We start from the raw sequence: 20,704 nt of genomic DNA on the forward strand, positions 1-20,704 counted from the left end.
AGGCTCATTTATCACCTGAGCAGAAGTCCTATATCCATAGACGATTTATTCTGAAGGCGATGGCTCTCATATGCTTAGTTTACCACATAGGCTAGAGACACATATTTTCGTGCAACGTGGTAATTAGTTGTGGTATACGTGGCCTGTGCGTGCATGTGATGATGGCTGTACCGATATTCTATACGCAGTCCGCAATTACCTGCATGTGATAATTCTTGAGCATCCCGAGCAGTGTAAGGCCATTAAGGGTTGACGTTAAAACATTAAAAAAGAGAGTTAACATAGCAGTTCGCATTGAATGCATAAAAGGGGGAAACCTGTATGCAGCGTGTATCGATATGTACGCGCATCCATATTTCTACAACACACAGGAGAAAAAGAAAAAAAAAAAAAAAAAAAAAAAGGGGTCCATCATCGCATATGTCTATATATGTGTATATTTATGTATTCATAATTCCATAGCCATAAGAAAATTCTACCTTTTGAGTTGCCGTTACGATTTCTCGTTCCATCCATCGCGCCTTGCACGCGTACCGCGTTATGGCACATCCCCCCTTTTACGACAAATTGATATGCATTAGGGGACAATTCTATGGTAGTTTTTTTCGCATGGCCGCCTTTTTTATAGCATTTTAACCCCAACTTCCTTACGGCAATTTTGCTTCATTTTTCGCCGCTTTTTATTTCCTATATAATTATATCACAATTTCTATACAGTTCTTTTTTTTTTTTTTGCGCTATCTGCAATTATATTTCTTTTTTACCATAAAAAATAAAATAGTGTTTTTTTTGCCCTTTTCCTTGTTTATCGTGTTTATCGTTTTATTCCTTTTTTTTTTTTTTTTTTTTTTTTCAATAGAGTTCCATCGCAATACATTTACAGCGTCGTTTATTTATCCGAGTATTAAAGACTTTTTAAATATTTTTTTTTTTTTTTTTTTTTTGTCTTTCATTTTATAGTTGCATGGGAAATTTTTTAAATTTTATGTTTTTATCATTTTTTTTTAGCTCTTTCCTCTTTAATAGATTTTTCCCTTTTTCTCCTGTTTTTTTTTTTTTTTCTTTCTTTTAGACTTTTTTAAAATTAATAAGAAATTCATACATTTATTTTTCACCATAAGGAAGGAACTTTTTTTTTTTTTTTCATTATCGGCTTTCTAAAAGAAAATTTTAGTTGTTCTGTTAAAAAGAAGCTATTTTCGAAGAGGCATACGCAGCTTCTACCTTTTGCCTTTTTAGATGCCCGTAATAACACAACCTATACTTTGCAAGGAGGAATATATCGGAAAGAAAACCAACACACATCATAAGAAGGACCTTGCACAAACCAACTAAAACTACGACGCATTCCGCAGTTTGCTCTGCCTCATTTGGTTACACCATTGCAGTGTTTGTCTTAGACAGAGGTGCCAAAGTGCCCCCCAATTGATGCGCAATTATTCTTTCCACAGGGAAAAACGAAAGAGAAAAAGTCTACAACTAAAGAAATATAAAAACAAACAAGTTGACACGCTTACGTTGGAATGTTCTAACGTTGGCGCGGGCACTCGTACATGTAGCCCCGCTTCGAAGTGTGCCCCAGGCCTACACGTTCTGTGCGCGTACCAAAAAAGTGAAAAATTGAAAAGGCAACAAAATGTCACAATGTCACAAAGGCGCAATGTCACAAAGGCGCAATGTCACAAAGGCGCAATGTCACAATGACACAATGTCACAATGACACAATGACAGACGAAAAAAATCCACCGTTGGGCATACACACTCTGGCGAATTAAATTGAAGCTGCGCTTCCTAAGAAAGGGAAACTGACGCATGGGTGTAAAAGTTCCTCCGCGAATATAGCTCTTGTAGGAGCCCTGCAAATATCATCTGCTAAAAGGTTTTCTTCGAAATATTGCGATAGCCTATGCCAACACACTTGATCAAGTAGGAGTGATCCACTGGAGACTTCTCCACTTTTTTAATGTCAAAGACAACGCTGAAGAAGTCCCTCAGTAATCTAATAAGTGCAATGGAATATGGCTTTACCATGCTAAGGGAAATTTTAGAAACAGCCATGTCATTTGCCATGGCCATGTAGAACAAGGGGAGCCACTGGTAGTTGGAATCGACGGAGGGAAGCCCTTTTATTTCGTTCATCATTTTAAGGGCTATAAAAAATCCCAGCCGCTCATATATGTCTGCATCATGTAGGGTTATGTTTTGTTTGTCTTCCTCGGCGTTCCGCTGTCTCCTCTGGAGTTTGTTTGTTGCTCCGTCATCCTTTGCTCTGTCGCTCATTTCTTCGTCGTTCATTTCTTCGTCGTTCAGTTCTTCGTCGCTCATTGCATCGTCTTGGTCATCTATCTCTCCGCTTTTTGCCCCACTGTTTAGGACGCCTCGCGCGTGCTTCAGGAAAAACTCGTCCACGCACAAGTCCGTGGAGTAAATACACTTATTCTTCGTATGGGCAAACAAGGAAAAGGAGATAAAATGATTTTGCGCTTTGAAATTCTTAACCTTGGCATCCTCCGCTTCTATGCTGACATATGGAGTAAAGTTCAGTAAATTTCTTTTAGCAAAATTCATCAATTTGTTTCTAAACACAGCAGATATTTTATTGCAAACGATTGTTCCATTTATTTTTTTAACCACCCCAGCATCATTCATGTCGAAAGGTTCCACTGTCTTTAGGTTATTCATAAAGAAGAGAACTTCCCCTGAACAATCCGACCGCACTCCTCTTTTCAGAATAGTTATATTCAAAAAATAGTCGTCCAATTTTAAAATATTTTTAAAAAAATGTTCGCTCACAATTTTACACGTATAAACACTGGAATCAGTAGAATCATCCGTTATTCCTTTTAAGGTCAATTTGACTGGGTTTTTAAAAAATGGAGTTACCATAAGAAGGAACTCAAGGAAGTATGTAATACTTCTTTCTTTTCCACAGTGAAAAGTATTCTCCAAATCACTTATCCTCACTTCATCATTTACGTTTCCCATTAAAAATCCGGGTTTGAAATATAACTCATCACCTTCTTCATTGATCTTTATCGTTGTATTATCGCATAACTTATCGATCAGCTTTAGAAGTTTTGCTTCGTATTCCCGAAGACCATCTTTCTGATCTCCATCACCTTGGTTATCTCTCCCAGATTTTTTCTTTTTCTTTTTTTTCCTGATATTTTTAATGGTTATGGCTTTCCCGCTGATCATGCTCAAAGCGAGTCTGAACCGCAGGAAGTTACTTCCTTTGAATTCCATGGTGAAGAAACTGTTGACTAGGTGCTAATAAAAGTACGTCTATAGCACGTGATAAAAATATATGCACGCATCAATGGACCCCTTTAGGATGCTACGTACAAGGCTGTATAGCCACCCTGTACTCACGTAGAGCAAGCCGTTTGGTCATGCCCCTCTAGATATATAGACTCCCTTGTTGTTTAAATATATTCAGGAGGTTTTCCCACTTCAGACTGTCACTGAATTTCATGCTATAAAATTTGGAACTGCGCGAATTTACTTCCTCTTTTTTTTTTGAAATACCAACTGCCAAAGCTTTCCTGTAAAAATGCTTTTGGGAGAATGTCCTTATGACGCAGTTGGGTTTTCATCCCGTCCGGTAAAAGCTCGCATTTTCTTTCTTTTCGAGTAATTTTAACTTTATTAAGTTAAAAAGCGTCATGGAGAAATGTACCCTCAAAGCGGCGGAATAAATATTGTTGCAGATGCTCAGAATGGAAATGGAAACCTATTTCCTTCCTTTCAATTTCGCTATTTGGCAAAAAAAAAAAAATTTCGGAAAAAAAAAAAAAGAAAAGAGTAAACAAGAATAAGGAAATGAAACAGGAAGTAGCCATTGCCTTCGCGCCACTTTATATGCGAGCACTTTACCACAACGTTCCACAGTGGCCTTGAAGAGCGTGAAACCGAGAAAACGTGGGAAAAAAAAAATATATATATATATCGCCACAACAGCGCGTATTGTAGGAATTACATATTCCTCCTCGACATAGTATTAAAAGAACAAGGGGAAACAGCCACGCCAGGTACAATTTCCTACATGCGCAGTTGTATCAATTTTACGATTTCTATAGAAAAGGCAAAAATTATAATTATATTTAGGAGATCAAAATTGCCAATCCACTGGTGCCTTCTTTTCAGAATAATATATGCTTTCCTAGTTGTCCAACAGAAAAAATATGAAAAAAAAAAAAAAAAAAAAAAAAGGGAGTATAACTATCCCAAGCGCGGTGAAATTATTCTGCACTTTTTTTCATTTATCACTAATTTTTATGATCCAATGATTTGGGGGGCTGTTCTCCTTGTTTAAGGTGACCATGACGTAAAACCTGTGCCCCATCCTGGCCACATGCCACACTTAAAAAAAAAAAAAAAAAAAAAAATCGAAATTTAAGGACACGAATGGTTGTTCTGAAAAATAAAATATATGGGAAAAATGCCGAGCAAAGTATGAAGCGGTGAATGCTGAAGGAGCGGGTCTGAAATTTTACAACACGTTAAAACATTTCTTATTTTACTCCATTCTGCCTTATTTTATTTTATATTATATTATTTTATTTTATTTTTTTTTTTTTTTGTTACACTTATACTGTCAACTTGTCACCAAAGGAGTTAGTCACGCATCTTTCATCGCACAGGACGGGCACTACTACAATGAGGAAGCACCGCCCCAGCGCACAAAAATTTAGCGTCTGTAACAGGAACTAACGTCATGTGCGTTTTCATCTCCATTGAGGGGGATTAGCACAAATCGTCCATCTTATCATATCCAGAATTGGCACCCTTAAACATGTTCATCGTTCTAATTTTATCCTTAAAAAAAAGGAATTAAGTGTCCACGAAGGCGTGCTGTAAAAAAAAAAAGTATACCTTCGCGAAAGGTCGGGTTGGCGAGAAATCATTTCATTTCATTTCATTTCATTTCATTTCATTTCCTTTTTTTTTTTTTTTTTTTTTTTTTTTTTTTACCCTTAAGAGGTAAAACGCCCCATGTGTGTACGTACAATCGTCTTGTGCCATTTCGTCCCCCCCCATGAAGCGATTTGATTTCCCTTTGGAGAAAACACTCCCCAAATGAAATTACAAATTATATATATGTGACCCTTCCGTTTAAATTAAGAAAATTCGTCTTTTCTTTTTCGCTTTCCATATGATCATTCTTTCCACTTATGCTGTAAAAAAGTTACAAAAAGGAACATCACCGTATTTTACCAAACAAGGAATAATTTTGCAAGTAGCACACGTGTTGGGCTAAGAAGCGCGCTAGGCGTTTTCTTCGCATTTCCGTCTCATTCACCAGGCATAATAAGAGTGAGATTATTCGCAAAACTACGCAGCAAAGTGCTAAAATTATTCGAAGCAATGAAAACGCTTTATCTAAGGACGGAGAACTAACCAAACGCAAGCATACCGAAAAAACAGAGCACGCAAAAAAAGCACACTTGGAAGAATAATCTGTACGCACTTTTACACACTGCCTTCTTTTTTTTTTTTTGACCAACCTCCCCTTGCCTACATAATGATTTCAATCAAATTTGTCCTTATCCTGTTCATAATAATGCTTATGTCTTTCCCCTTCATTCCCTTCCTCATGCACAAATGGTCCCTAAATCGTAATAACGTCTTTTTCGCCCTCATTATTATACTGATGACAATTCCATTCTCCATAATTGCCTCGTACTCGTACGAAAGAATAAACAACGAAGATTTGTATAATTCGCATGATGACTGAGGGGGGTGGACGCAGTAATCAGAACGAGGGAGTGATTCGATGAAGCCTTGACGGGGTGATGGGGAGAGGAAAAACATTTTTCTTTTTTCCTCCATATGTCTATGTATGTCTAAAGTAACCTCGGAAATGTTATAGCAGCTTCGGTGATGTATGTACGTTGAAATGCGCTTAACCCATTTGCAACGAATGGGAGGAAACGTCGACCCAAGTTCACAGCAAGGAGTATCCCCCGAACGTGCATATAAGTACATTTGTTTGTATACCGTTCTTTTTTTTTTTTTTTTTTTTTTTTTTTTTTGCGTCTTTTTTTGTGAAAATATATTCCGCCTAATGATCAATTAAATTATTCGAAAATATTCCTTCGTGAACATTTTCCCATTTGCGCAAAAAATTGGCAACTTTTAAAATGTAGTAAAGGAAAAAAAAAAAAAAAAAAAAAAAAAAAGGAAGGCACTCAGTGTGCGCCTTTTTGGCAAATTTACTCCGCATAAGAGGGCATGCCACATGCGTGTGAATGTTGCTGGGGAGGCGCATAAATAAAGCCTACATATATACACGTATATATACATATATACACACAGATGTCACGTAAAAAATGGGACAGCACAGGGGGCTGAGGTAAGTGCCCATCTGAGAGGTGCCTCAAATGGTCACGAGCTGAGCCTCTACCTTGTTATCTGTCATAATACGTAGTTCGTAATTTATTTGGGTTAGGAGAAATCTCTTCTTCAATTCTTCAAAACACTTTTTAAAGATGAGTAAGGCTTCATCCAGATTAATATTCTCATGGTAGTATTTATCCAGGATACCGTTCACAAGGTATGCACCGTATCCGTGCGCACCCTTGTTGACAGCGTCCATGTTGCTAAGGTAGTCGCACCAGTATAGTTGGTAACCGTCCTTCTGCGGGGGTGGGGTGAAGAAAAATTAGGTATGTCCATTATGAAAAGCACACTGAATGAGCACAAACTTATTTCTCTCTTCTGCAACGTGGGTAAACAGGGCAGGAGATATTCACACGTACACACATATATATTCACACGCATATATATTCACACGCATATATATACACGCATATATGCACACACATATGTACACACACATATATACACATATATACACATATACACAATACAATCGTATCTCTATTGCGAAACGGGAAACCACCCAGGCATGGAAGATTCTTCTCCTCGCCCTGACGTACACCGTAACTATTTATGCGCAACACCAGAGAAGCCTCCTTCCTCTCCTTACGTTGTCATATCCAGCTATGAGGCAATTGACCTCGTAGGGGTTTCTCCTCAAATAGTAGGCCAAATTTTTGCGCGTAAAAAAGGCAAACGATTTCACAAACAAATCGGTAGAGTTCTGGTACTGGTACAGGTGCACATTCTTCCTTATGAATTCACCAAACTGAATTCTATCTCCAATGGATCCACCCAGGAGAAGGCACTTGTTTCCGTTAATATCGTAAAACTTGGTTTTGTCGTCATTTTTTAACTTGATAATTGAATTGACACTGTACGTATCTGCCGCTAGGATTATGAAGTTTTTGCCTTTCAGGCCTATTAGCGTATCCATGGGTCACCAGCTGGAGGGGGGAAAATGGGGGTATTCACTGGGCACTCACTGCGGATTCACTGAGGGGAGGGGGGGCTATCTTGGTAGGCAAATTGTGAACCTGGCAATCTCCTCAGCAATTATAATATGGGAAAAGAAAAAATCATTCAACCGTTAAAGCGGAGTTGGTCCAGGGGAAAAAAAAAAAAAGAAAAAAAAACATAACACATTTAATTAGCCAAAAAGGTGAAACAGCACAAATAGTGTTATACCTCACCGCTTGTATTCTTCAATTTTAAAGGAAAAAAAAAAAAAAAAAAAGAAAAAAAAAAAAAATCTCTTCATAAAAAACCTTTAAAATCATGCGAGAGTAGTGAAAATATGCTCTTTCCAAATTATGTGCGTGCGCAGAGGCCGTGTCGACCTATGTTTGTTCCATTTCTGTGCAATTCTGAGGGGGAAGGAGCAAAAATAGCCGCCTACCTGAGCACAGATCGGAGAAGCGGATTTCCTTTCGACGCAAGAGGGGTGATGAAAGAACACCCCAATAAAATTTTCCCCTTAATATTATTGCAAGCCATGAACAGCTCGCCAGCCCCCCTGTGTACGAGTGTGCTCCCGAAACCACCCACCCACAATGCCTTAAATGCGCACATGGTCAGGCACACGCAAGGCGTCATTGGTACCATCACTGCATTGCCACTAAGAATATGTAGTGAAGGGAAAACGGAAGAGAAAGCACGCGAAGGATGGCTTCTTCTTGCCGCTGGAGGGGGAAAAAGGCGCCTGCTTAAAGACTCACCTCTCTAGGCAATCCCGGGGGCGCCCATCGACAAGGAAAAGGCAAGAAAATGTCGCGAAGATGCCACCAAAATGTAGAATTACGCAAATATGCCCACATGTATGCAAATAACCCAGTGGTGTAATTCGAACAAACCGCTTCTTCTTCGCCAATTGTGAAGTGAGGCAAAGCGAGCGGCGAACAGAAATGAAACCCCCCTGGGGAATATTCCTCCTTTTACTGCTTGCGCATTTTTTAAAATGTACTAATGGCTTAAGGAAGAGGATGGGGGGTGGTCTGTATGGCTTCCTCCTGGGAAGTAGAAATGACGAACGGAAGGAAACGATGCTGCGAAGAAGGCACCATGAGGTAAGAAAAAGAAGTATGCAAAAATTAAAAGACGTGAAGGATATTTATGTGGGACAACTAAAAATAGGCAGAGTGACAAACGTTGTCGAAAACGATATATTTGTGAAATTGAAAAATGATGATAATGAGCAAATAATAATTAAGAGGGAAAATAATTATCTCCTGGAAAACGAACTCCTGTATGAGTATTTATACAGGAACAATTTTATTGACAATGCAATGTATGCTAGACTGATGCAGAAAGTCAACCCCAACTGGAAAGACCAGTCCACCTGTGTGCAAAATGACCATGTTAAAGACTGCCTTATTCTCGTAAAAGAAATTGATGAAAAAAATCGAATAATCGGAGAATTATACACAAACGAAATAAACAAAAGGAAGGAAAAAATTTACGACAAATTAAATGAACTGAAAAATTCAGAAAAAAAAATTTTCATCCAAATTGTAAAAAATGTAAGGAATAAATATTTTGTAGTTTTAATAAATGGATGCATAAAGGGGTACCTTCTCTACGACGAAAACGATGAAAAGGAAAAACACAATATACAGCTCCTACAATCGTCCAAAAATACAACAAACAAAATAAGCGCATACATAATTGAAGTGAACAAAAAACTCGAATATGTCTTCTTAAGTTTACAGAAAATTTCCAATGATAAAATAAATGAAAAATTACGAAATTTGCAACACACTATTGTCGTGGAAAATTTATTCGAAAATGTCTACTTCAAAGCGGAGGTCTCTGATTTTTGCAACGATGGAAATAACATTATTGTTAATATATTTGAAAGTAAAAGTAACCCCATTAAGGTAAAAATAAAATCACATAATATTATTAACACCAGAAATATTCTGCGAAATTTTGATTACCTCAAAAATAAAGTTATAACACATGAATTTGCACAGCACAACTCGGCTGTCGTAGAGGAGACCAACGAAGATCGTGTCCCGAGCCATAAAATGGGACAACGAAGAGGGGAAGGCAGTGGAGATGGCGCTCAGACAATGGAAGGAGGCCCATTCGAATCGCGATACACAAGGGATATAATTCCACAAGAGAAAAAATCAAAAGGGTCGATACGCACAAAGGACTACACAGATAAGTATAAAGAGTTCAAGCAAAACTTCTATGGGTGCAACGAAGAAGATGCTCTCAAATACATCAACGTGGACGATTACATCTTTAAGAAGGAAAAACTGCTTTACGTTCGAATCGTTAACAAAACATCGGATCCAAATTTGTACGAAGGTAGCATGGTTAACGCCGACTCTATTAACTATCAGATATATGAACTTATAAAAAAAATGTCTACTGATCAGAACGTCATTCAGGATTACGATTCCATGTTGAGATATCCCTCCAAGGTTCTCGCTTTTTTTAACAATTATGTAATTTTGTCGACCAGGGTTTTGAGCCCCGAAGCGACGGCAGTACAGGAAAGCGCCCCCGAGAAAGGGGAGGGAGATACCCCTGCCTGTGCCACTACGGGGTGTAACAAAATTAACAAGGAACACGTAAGAGATGTCATCACGCTTATCGAGAAAAGATACATTGATTATGAAAACCTCAAAGAAGGAGACATATTTTTTTGCAGATTTGATCACATCAAGACGAGAAATGCGCGGAACATTTTTAATCTCTCCAATAGCACCATCAATAAAATTTTTAATTCGTACTTTAAGAGGGAGAAGAACATAATGGGGTTAGTCGGCCGACGGGACGATGATTCTCCTCGCTTGGATAGGAACCTCTCCAGATCGGAGGGGGGAAAGGATGGTTCCAACCATGGAGGCAATATAGGAGAGGAGACCAAGTACTCAGAGCAGGAGAAATCCCCATTGCAGCAAATCTTCGAAGAAGTATTTTTCTCCAAGAGGAATTTCTACTTCATGAGGGGAGAATTACACAAGGACACTGAATACCGCCTGAACAAAAACAACATAGACAAAAATTTCAAACTGCTCAAACACATATGTGACACGTACTACTCGGGGATTAACAAATCTTACCGTCATTACCCAAGCATACGCGAAGAATTTATTTTGGCGTACCTGGGCAAGGACAATTATAAGTTGTACAGGAAAATTGTGGCAGATTATTTCTCATCCAATGAGCATTCTTACAAAGAATTTTTGCAAGCAGATTGCGAAGCTGTCCTTATGACCGTCTTTGATGTGGCATTTGAAAATCCAAACGCATTAACAGTCCAGGTGGTACAAAACTATAACAAAGAGCTATTTCGAAAAATCTCTATGCTAGACCTTAACGAACTAAATTACTTGCTAAAAGATCTAGATAAATTGAAAAAAAAATTGTATATCTATCCGTGTAGCTACAAAAACAAAATTGGACGAATGAACCTCATATTGAATAATGTAAAGCCTATAAAAAAGGAGCATATCGAAAATTTTCAAATTAGTCAAGACATAAAAAATGAGCTACTAAACGCTTATAAGAATTTCGTTTTCCCTGTTGAGTATATAAAAGAGACCATTATAAAGAAAAAGCAGGCCAAGTGTCTGGAAAATAGCAAAATGCAATCCATTTATATTTTGGCCGAAGAAACCATAAACCTTTATGAAAATTCTGCCAAGGATGTAGAACCGCTGAGTGATGAACAAATTGACATCATCAGGAACCACCTTTTGAAGAAACGCAGGCCCATCGCGGGCGACATGGCTGAAGACGACTCCTTCCGAGGGGATCTCTTCGAGCCTGAAAACAGCCAAATCAGGCGCCTACTGCACATGATCAAAGAGTATGTGCATAAGGGGAGAGAGAAACGCGCATGAGGAGAAGTTTGTACCGTATGCGTGTAGTTGTGGAGAATTTTCCTTCTATACCAATGTAGACATACCCCACGCGCATGGCGCATCGGCATTACTTATTTTGCCCATTTTTCCCCTTCCCTCCTCACGCAGAGACCTGGAGAAGCAGAAAAAGAAAAATAAGTTGGATGAAGTGGACCGTGAGTATGAAGAAGAACAGAAGAGTTACACCGATGCCACGGACCTGTACAAGACGTACCCAGAGCTCCAAGAAATGGACAAACTCACCGAGGATGCCTTTCATATGAAAATTCCCTTTGTGGAATGAATACATTTTATATTTACATCTCTTTGTGCGTCATGTATGTTTCATCCCGAATCATGCACCTTCCGTACATGCGCACATATTTTGACTACACTCTCAGTAGTAGAGTAGTTTTCCGGTAGGTGGAAAATTGCGGAGTTACAAAAAAAAAAAAAAAAAAAAAAAAAAAAAAAATTATTTTTCAAAGTTGACATTTTAAAATATCACATTTTTAATAGTATTATTTGCAAACCAATACTAGCGAAATCTCGATCTGCGTTTTTTTTTTTTTTTTTTTTTTTCCTTGTTACCATTCACTCATATGGCAAATTGCCGTTCAAAATTTGGTTCACGTCAACGAGAGACCATCCAGACGATTTGAGGTCTATCGAATCTGGGGATTGCAAAGAGAAGAAAGGATTTTCCAGCTGATTCTCGAGGATAACTTCCAAGTGCACATTTTTAAATTGGGTTTTGGAAAGACAGTTGGAAGAAGTCGTATCGTAGGCACACAGGTCATATGATAGAATAACCAACATGTGCATGCGTGTGGTAACTCCATTTTTAATTATATTTGAGAGGAACTTCATTTTATTGCTATTTCTCATGACAGCTAAATCTTCATTTTGCACACAAATATACTGATAAAGGAATTTTTTTATATTTTCTTTTTTTGTTCTTTTTCCCTCCTTCCTAGTTAACCCTAATATGTTGTATATGTAGAGCAATCTCATGTTCTCTATTTTTAAATTTTCAAAATGCAAACTCAAATTATGCGATTTTAAAATTTGAAAAATTTTTAAAAAATAATCCTTCAAATAAATATTTGTCATTTTGGACAGCTGTTCTTCATCCAACTCTTTGAGCATACTGAAAAAACTGTTAACACAAAGGGATACTCCATCAAAATAGGAATTTTTTAGGTCCTTCAAGTCTTCGCTAAGTATATTGCAAAAGTATAGGCTTATGTAATTCCCCAGGAAAGATGTGCACTTTTTATTTTTATGCATGAGCAGGGAGTTTAGGAAGGCTTTCATTTCATGCCTGCTCGGTTCATGGGAAATTTCTTGCAAAATTTCGTAAATGTCGCGTTTTGGAGGTTTGTCGTTTGGAGGAGATACAGTTTGTGATTCGCCACTTTGCGATCCAACACCTTCTGGGGGTGTGTTCATCCCTCCTTTGCTGGTATTACCTGCAAAAGTTTCCTTATCATTATTATGTTTGGGGGTACTTGCATAGTGGCTCGATTCACTACAAGCTTCATTCGTATCTTTATTTTTATGTTTCTCCTCTTCTTCCACGGAGGGTTGCTTTACATTATCGCTTGTCAGTATTTTACTTTCATGTTCCCCATTAGGGGGGGCACTAAAATGAGTGTCTTTACCATTTTGTAAATTCGAACTTCTCTCCGGTTCCCCATTCCGCATGTCTACAGGGGAATCACTTGATATCGTTTCCCCTGCGTGAAGAACACCATTCGTAATATCCCCCCTGATGGAAGTAGCCCCAATTGTCTCTGCTACGGTGGTCTGAATATCTGCAACTTTCTCCCCGTTGTTCATAGCTGTGCATGGATCATAGCATTCACCTTGTGTTACACTTCCCCTATGATCACTGGCAAATTTTGCCGCTACGCCCTCCAAATCTCTAAACGTAACCTCCTGTGTTGGAAGCTCCATCGAGTTACTTTCGCCCAAACTGTCACTCAACTTGGAATAAAATAAATTTCTCGTCGTGTCCAGATACTTTGCTCTCTTCAAACCATATTTTATTTTTAAATCATTTTTTTCTTTCTTACTCTTTTGTGCATATAATATTTTCCCATTCAGTATATACACATCTTCGTTAGTGTCATCCTTCCCAACGGTTTTGTTTTTTTTTAAACTTTTTAATTTGGCTTCTCCTACATGTTTTATTTTAACTTCTTTGTTGCTGGAGATATTCGTTGTGATGCTTCTCTCCTTTTCGAAAAAGCCGAATGGACACCTTCGCTCCCGCGCACAACAGAAGTTCGTTACTCTAAGCAGGGCGTTGTGGGTAAGTACGGGGATTCTTCCTTTCATCCTGGAGGTCTAGTGGACGGGGGGAAAAAAAAACACCCAGGGGAAGTTCGTTGCAGGGGAGTTATATTACACCAGTAATGAAGTACAGCTGATGTATATGCACTTTTGTTGTTCTATGCCACTATATAAGTGGCATATTCCTTCGCTTCCTCTTGGGACAATTTTCTCTACTTAGCTAAGGCAGTTCCTCTACGTGGGGCCCGTGCGATGTGCATTATTCATAAGCGCATACATGCGTACACAAATGCGGGTGGGCATTTTTTCCTGTCATGTGAACTACCTACAAATAGCTATGCAACAGAAGTTCGCCGTCCCTCGAGAAATTTGGGCCTTTACTTTCAAGTAGTATACTTAACTTCTTAACGATAACAGTTTTTCAATACTGCAAAAAAGGAGAAAATGCCTTTCCCTTTTTTTCCGTTGCAGAACGGTTAATTGGGGTTTTAAAAAAAAAAAAAAAAAAAATGAAATTAAAAGTTAAATTAAAATTAAAAGTGGGGAATGCACAGGAGTGGTGTACTACGCATACGTTTGCTTAGCTACATGTTTCGGATATATTTTTTTTTTTTTTTTTTTCCATGCTTCGCCAAATGGCCAGCCTACATGTAGGTAAGAAAATCCGGTATATTCTCTTCTTCGAGGTACAGTTACTGCATCTTTCTGAATCTTCATTTTTTTTTTTTTTTTTTCTTCTTTTGCTTTTTCCATTTGGTATTGCCACATATTTTCACGATAAACCGTCACATTACAATTTCACTAAATAGTTTCACCTTTTTTCAGCCACCCCAAAGAACGCTGTTTTCATTTTTTTTTTTTTTTTTTTTTTACCACTACAAACGTAGAGAGAGGGAGTCGCACTTTTGAGATACTACTTCTTCCACACCATGCAGCATCCAAACATGTGCTATGCAACTTCCACTCAGTGAGACCAACGTGTACGGTATGCAAAAAATAGGCTGAGCGGGCAAACGGGTGGAATTTTCTCTCCCTCTGTCAATTTAGCACCAACTTCTGTTGTTTTGCATCTCGCCTCCCCATCACTACCACACATCCCTTACACTCTCCCAAGCGTTTCCCCCTGCACATAATGATATTGAAAAGGAGTAGGACATTTTTTTTAACACTGCAGAGGCGTCGAGCTTTTTCTGAAAATAAAAATTACATCAACAACAGTTACCTGAATTATGTGCAAGGAAGTCAACAAAACGAGGATGGAAAAAAAAAAAAAAAACAGGATAATGCCCATTTTGGTGAAACAATAAGTCAAAGGAATAATCATCATATGGGAGAAAATTTTCAAAATGTTAAAAACATACGATCATATAATGCTTTAAAAAATAATGACAGTTATTCAGCCAGCAGTAGAACAAATGCGGGTGCAAACTCTGGAGGTGGTAGAGAGACGGATCGTTTTTCCGACATGAATCACAACCAGGAAGAATCTAATTACACTAGTGCATGCATAGACAGGGATACTGCACAAGAGGGAAAAGATGAACCAATTCAGAAAGGAAAAAAGGGTGAACGTACAGATCACAGTTACGACACTGCAAAAAAGGGCAAAGAGTACCCCTCCACCAGTGCTCACGAAAACAGTGAACAGAAAAATGAACCTTTGAACGCACACGGGGTGGACACAAACTCCGTTAAAGAGGAATACATGAATAACGATGCAGACGATTTGGAACATACAGTTGATGAACCAAATGAAGCTACAGAATTCTCTCACATGGGAGAAAATGACCAAACGAAAAGGTCGAGTGATGGAGAAAATGCAGAATCTGGAAGGAACCCTGAATTTGCGCATGAAGAACAATTTAGTAACAACCCAAATGACGGGACAACCAAATGGGCACAAAATGACGAGGACATTCCGAATATTTTTGAAGTGGATGAAAATTTAACAGAAGAAGAAAAAAAAGAAAAATTAAAACTGATAAAATTGATTACGGAAAAATTAGCTGGCCCTTTAAAAACCAACAGTCAAGACAATCCCAACAGTAGTTCCGAAGGGGCACAGAACAATGGAGAAGATTCCATCTTTGCTGATAATCGACCCATAGCAATAGAGGTCGATGGGCCCTCGCACTTTTATGCGAACAGTAACCGGTACACGACGTACACGAAATTGAAGCATAGGATTTTGACAAAATTGGGTGAGTAAAAAATGGAGCTACACACATCCCGGGCGCGGAGCACATATGACACAGGGGATCGATGCGGAGTTATCATAAAAATGGTTTCTTCCTTTGTGTGTACCTGTTTGCGTATGTGTACCTGTTTGCATATGTGTACCTGTTTGCATATGTGTACCTGTTTGCGTATGTGTACCTGTTTGCATATGTGTACCTGTTTGCATATGTGTACCTGTTTGCGTATGTGTACCTGTTTGCATATGTGTACCTGTTTGCGTATGTGCATGTTTATATGTATGTGCATGTTTATATGTATGTGCGTGTTTATATGTATGTGCGTGTGCTTTCTGCTAATACCACTCCTTTTCCTCCCCACCCCTTAGGCTACAACGTCATTCACATTAGTTACATCGACTGGCGGAAACTGCGGAACAAAAGCGAACGGGAGGAATTCATTTTAAAAAAGCTGAAAGAAAAAAACGATGAATTTTTGGACGAAAATGACAGGATATATTACAACGAGAGAATGAACATGATTAAGGAAGATTACAAAAAGTTCATGAAGGAAAAAAAGGAAAGTAGCTCCTAAAGGCTAAACAGGGGAGTGTGTCCGCCTACCCTTTTTTTATGTATGGTTTTTTTTTTAACCCTTCCCATAAAATTACCAACCGCGAGAGCTACACAAGTGGGAAGATCCTTTTTATTTTTTATGTGCTCGTTAGCATGGTACCCCTAAAGTGACTTCCCCCCCCTTTGTAGAAATGAATGCCTTTTTATTTTAAACATTTTAACGGTATATATATTTTTTTTTAATTTATTCACCGAAACATGTTTTTCTTTGGAAAGAAAAAGTAACAAAAAAAAAAATAAATAAATAATTATTATAGAGAATTAATTTATCAAAGGTGGGGCATGCAGAAGGGAGAGAGGTGTATATACAAACACACAAAAGCACGTTTTTAAATATATATATATATATATATATATATACAAATGGACGCGTAAATGCATGCCCAATTGCATTTGTAATAGCATGCGTAGTTGCACCCGTAGGGGACGCATCTGATTTTCGGATGCTGGAAAAACTGCAGCATGATGCGAAATCCATCAGCTAAACCAGTGGTAAAGAAATGAATTCAATCCAATGCGAAGAATCGCATATGAGTGAAGCACAAATTATATAAAAACACAAACACTGAGGCCTCGATAAAATATTCTTTGACATTACCGAGGGGGGAGGGAGAACGGGGGCATTAAAAATGGCTGTCCACTCACACTGGTAACAGTACGCATGTCTGTTCGGGTGATCCTAATCGTCCACGCATGAAAGATAGGCGACCTAATTCACTTTGTCTCTATCGTCACACAAAGAATAAAAGGTGTATGCCCCATCTCTCACAGCTGACGTCCAAATGAGCACACAGGACCAATTTCGGTTTACCCTTTTTGGTGTATCACATTAAAATTTGGGGCACACCAAAAACACACAACTGAGTTTCTTTTTTCCTCACCTTACACAGGCCTTTTCTCTCTTTCCTTTAGAAGCAACGCTTTCTCCAAGTGCTCCGTCCTTACGATGGTCGTTTATCGTACTGCCCTTTTTTTTTCCTTCTTTTCTTCCTCTGCCTTCTGGACATTTTCCTCCTGATTGTAATTCTTTGTCAAGGATATGACATCTTCTTCACCGATATCTAGGAGGCTAATAATTCCCCTTAGCAATTTTTTTTTTTCTAAATTTTTGTAATAATCTGTAACTCTCATTTTGTCCGTGTTGTAAAAGAGATTAATATTTTTTTCGATTAATCTCCATGCCTTTAGGTTCACGTTTAAATTGTGAAGCACCTTTTGCGTTATCTCCTTTTTTGCCTTCTCCATGGATTGTAATTCTTGAATTAATGGCATTACAATAATTTCGAAGAAATAGACTTGTTGGCTTGGTATGCTCTTCACAAAATCATGATCGTGGATAAAGTTCAGTTTGATGTAACTGAAATCGTAATTGTTAACGTTGTTGATGTTGTTGATGTAGTTGATGTAGATATTTTCATAATTGAAAATCATGGCTTCGTCGATGGACTGCTCATTACCTCGGGGGGTGCACTGGTAGTCGCCTATGTGAGGGGAAGGAACAGACATGTGCGTGAGAAAATCCACCCAATAGAGTAGGGTAGACGCGTGCAGTTCACCATTCACATTACTCCGCACGTTTCCGCGCAGCTCGTCGCTCACCCATGCTCTTATTCTTCCGGTGGATCTCCTCGTCCTTCTTCTGCAAAAAGAACTCCTCGCTGACGAGCATGGTCCACTTGGCGTGATCGCACCACTTCAAGCATGTGTGCCCAATGTCAGCCACCTTGATGTTTATCGTGCCCAAATTAATAGCGTCCCTGTCGCTAATATCAAAATTCTCACTCCGCTTTCGCTTCTTAAAAATGTCTACATACTCAAAGTGCAATTTCATGTCCGTCGAAATTATTAACTCGATGATAAATTTTCTTAAATTCGTGTAATTGTTTTTCTCCACCAATTTGGTGTCTTCACTATTTATTAAAAAGTCGTGCCCAATGAGTTGCAAAATGGAGAAGGTGATACTGCAGTGGTAGTTTTCCAAAATGCTCATGTCGTTATATCTAATAGATAAAATGTGGTTGGTTTCGGAGAGATAAGCATTTGTTTTCCCGGGGTGCCCCACGTCGTGTGCTATGGACGCAATTAAGTAGCAAATCATGTAGGTGTTATTTAAACTCTTGTCGAAATCGGTCATGTGTGCAAGACATTTCGAAAGGTGACAAACCGTTGCACCATGATTCGCGTTGTGGTACGGATTGGGGAAATACATATTGTTAATCAACAACAAAAATAACTGTAATTTTTTTTTTTTTTTTTCATTGTTTTCCATATATGGACTAATTAAATGGTAACCAACTTGTAAAATGACCAGAGTCGATTTCCCATGTTCCGAATCGATAAAGGAATAATCCCAGTTTTTTCCTATTTCATCTGAATTTATTTTTTTCACATTTTTCAAAACGTCTGTTTCGTATGCTATGGTTAAAATGTCTGACTCGTTCAGGTGTTTTTTCACATTTGGGAATTTTTTTTTTTCTTCATTTGTCCTTTTTTTCATTTCTTTGTTTTTCTCAGTGTCACATCCAATTAATAATCGTTTTAGAAAATAGGACACGGAGTAGTAGTCCTTGTAACATGCATTTATGGTAAAATCGTTAAAGAAAAAGCTCTTGTCCGAAAATAAAAATTTGTAATTCTCTTCCATCTTGTCGTAGTTATCATCCTTCGCTATATCCACAGCGATGGATTCATTTTCCTTATCCATCGTGGACTTGAAGTCTCCCACTTTTTTGTAATTACTGCAAACTATGTCCTTAATGGTATGCAGCAAAATTCGGTTTCTTTCTTCCGCCATATATCTCAAAATGGTGAACATAACCAACAGCGCGGTTAGTATGTACATGAAGTACAGTTCCACCTCTATTTTAGCGGTGGCAAATTTAATCAGGGCCATTAGCACCGAGTTCATGATTAGGTAGCCGATTAGAAATAGCAGCGTGGAGAGGAAGCTAACAGGGAGAGGAAAACGGTGGCATATATGCTCATTATATTGACGTGTATACATTTGTGTAGGAATTTTTCCATATATGCACACCCCGTATGCCTACTGTGCATCCCCCATTGCACTTTAAACAAAAGGCATCGATGAAAATACCTACTTGAGGGTGGGAAGGCACAGAAGAAACACTGAATCTACAAAGAAGTGAACATACAAATTGAAGTTGTTGTTGTACAGGATGAATCGGGTGCTATCGGCCTTATTCTCCTCATCTTTTTTCGTAAAGAAGTAGAGAGACAAAAATTGAAACACTTGGTTCTGCATGAAGGGTGGATGGTAGTAAGAAATAAATAATGAAACAAATATATATATATATATCGATGTGCGGATGTAGTCAGCCCGAAAAGTGGCGCATTTACACCAATAAAGCGAACCACATAGCAGACTCCCTTGCCTGATCGGAGAAACTTACAATTATGATATATCCAACAAACAAACGTTTCGAATAGGAGTTTTTGGCTGGCGTAAAGGAAACCTTTATCAGCACAACAACGTGCATCAAACAATTCAAAAGAGAGAAAACAACCACAAAGTGTTCCATAAGTGACGCGTCCTTTTTGGTTAGGTCTACGATGGAAGGGAAATGGGGAGGGGGAGAGGTACATCGGGTTGGAAGGGCAACAAGTTGAAGGTGTACCCTTTTATGGGAATAACAGGAAAAACATCTTAACACTTGGAAGTGGGGGACTCCACCCTGTAGGCTTAGTGTTACACACGTTTTAGTATATTCCCCTAGAGGCTCATATTGGGTGAACATATCTATACGCGCTTTATATCTTTTTTTTTTTTTTTTTTTTTTTTTTTTACTTGCAGAAAAGGCGAAGAATTCTACTATGATAATAAATAGAGACACCGTTAGGTGGATGCAGATGTATTCTTTTATGTTGTGTATCCTTAGGGCGTTGTATTCTGCTTCTTTCTTTTGGTCCGAAAACTGGGGGGAAATGTAATACCTGGCGGGGGGTGGGGAGAAAAGACGAAATGGGAGCGAAGATAAGAAAAAAAGACGATTTGTGCTTTCCAAGGGGAATGTTTCATCTTATGTTACACACATTAATGCGAAGGAACATGTATCCAAAAATGCGTATGCGCACATAAAGAACGCCCAGCGCGAAGTCGTACTTGTTCTTTATCACTCCCTTCATGGCCCTTCCCTCGTTTTTTTCACTTTCTTCCTCCATCTTTGCGTAATTAGTATTTTCATTCATTAAGAAGTTATGTTTTCTAATGTGTGTGTGTCCGCGTAGAAGTTTCTCTTCTTCGCTTCCGTAGGTGGGTCCACAATGGGAGGTTCAACACGAGCGCACGTTTAAGTGCGCGGCGTGTACAGTTTTAACTCCCTGTGCTTCTTTCCAGTG

General features: G+C 38.5%; 6 protein-coding genes across 6 annotated transcripts; 2 read left to right on the forward strand and 4 right to left on the reverse strand.

The window, feature by feature from the left end:
* Window positions 1–1,872: 1,872 nt before the first annotated feature.
* Window positions 1,873–3,246, reverse strand: PKNH_1210000 (RNA 3'-terminal phosphate cyclase-like protein, putative; the record flags this gene model as incomplete). Its single annotated transcript, XM_002260117.1, has 1 exon — window positions 1,873–3,246. One exon carries the CDS (start codon window positions 3,244–3,246, stop codon window positions 1,873–1,875), a length of 1,374 nt encoding a protein of 457 aa, XP_002260153.1.
* A 3,133-nt stretch (window positions 3,247–6,379) lies between these two features.
* PKNH_1210100 (proteasome subunit beta type-2, putative) lies at window positions 6,380–7,318 on the reverse strand (the record flags this gene model as incomplete). The annotated part of the gene is made up of 2 exons (XM_002260118.1): window positions 6,380–6,640; window positions 6,992–7,318. The coding sequence occupies 2 exons, from the start codon at window positions 7,316–7,318 to the stop codon at window positions 6,380–6,382; spliced, it is 588 nt and encodes a 195-aa protein (XP_002260154.1).
* Window positions 7,319–8,285: 967 nt separating this feature from the next.
* PKNH_1210200 (conserved Plasmodium protein, unknown function) lies at window positions 8,286–11,544 on the forward strand (the record flags this gene model as incomplete). The annotated part of the gene is made up of 2 exons (XM_002260119.2): window positions 8,286–11,206; window positions 11,370–11,544. 2 exons carry the CDS (start codon window positions 8,286–8,288, stop codon window positions 11,542–11,544), a joined length of 3,096 nt encoding a protein of 1,031 aa, XP_002260155.2.
* A 290-nt stretch (window positions 11,545–11,834) lies between these two features.
* Window positions 11,835–13,583, reverse strand: PKNH_1210300 (conserved Plasmodium protein, unknown function; the record flags this gene model as incomplete). The annotated part of the gene is made up of 1 exon (XM_002260120.1): window positions 11,835–13,583. The coding sequence occupies one exon, from the start codon at window positions 13,581–13,583 to the stop codon at window positions 11,835–11,837; it is 1,749 nt and encodes a 582-aa protein (XP_002260156.1).
* Window positions 13,584–14,670: 1,087 nt separating this feature from the next.
* Window positions 14,671–16,307, forward strand: PKNH_1210400 (RAP protein, putative; the record flags this gene model as incomplete). The annotated part of the gene is made up of 2 exons (XM_002260121.1): window positions 14,671–15,739; window positions 16,102–16,307. 2 exons carry the CDS (start codon window positions 14,671–14,673, stop codon window positions 16,305–16,307), a joined length of 1,275 nt encoding a protein of 424 aa, XP_002260157.1.
* Window positions 16,308–17,302: 995 nt separating this feature from the next.
* PKNH_1210500 (cGMP-specific 3',5'-cyclic phosphodiesterase delta, putative) lies at window positions 17,303–20,554 on the reverse strand (the record flags this gene model as incomplete). The annotated part of the gene is made up of 6 exons (XM_002260122.1): window positions 17,303–17,829; window positions 17,948–19,296; window positions 19,447–19,604; window positions 19,759–19,913; window positions 20,154–20,299; window positions 20,469–20,554. 6 exons carry the CDS (start codon window positions 20,552–20,554, stop codon window positions 17,303–17,305), a joined length of 2,421 nt encoding a protein of 806 aa, XP_002260158.1.
* Between the last annotated feature and the right edge of the window lie 150 nt (window positions 20,555–20,704).

This window comes from Plasmodium knowlesi, assembly GCF_000006355.2.
Source record: "Plasmodium knowlesi strain H genome assembly, chromosome: 12".
NCBI lineage: Eukaryota > Apicomplexa > Aconoidasida > Haemosporida > Plasmodiidae > Plasmodium > Plasmodium knowlesi.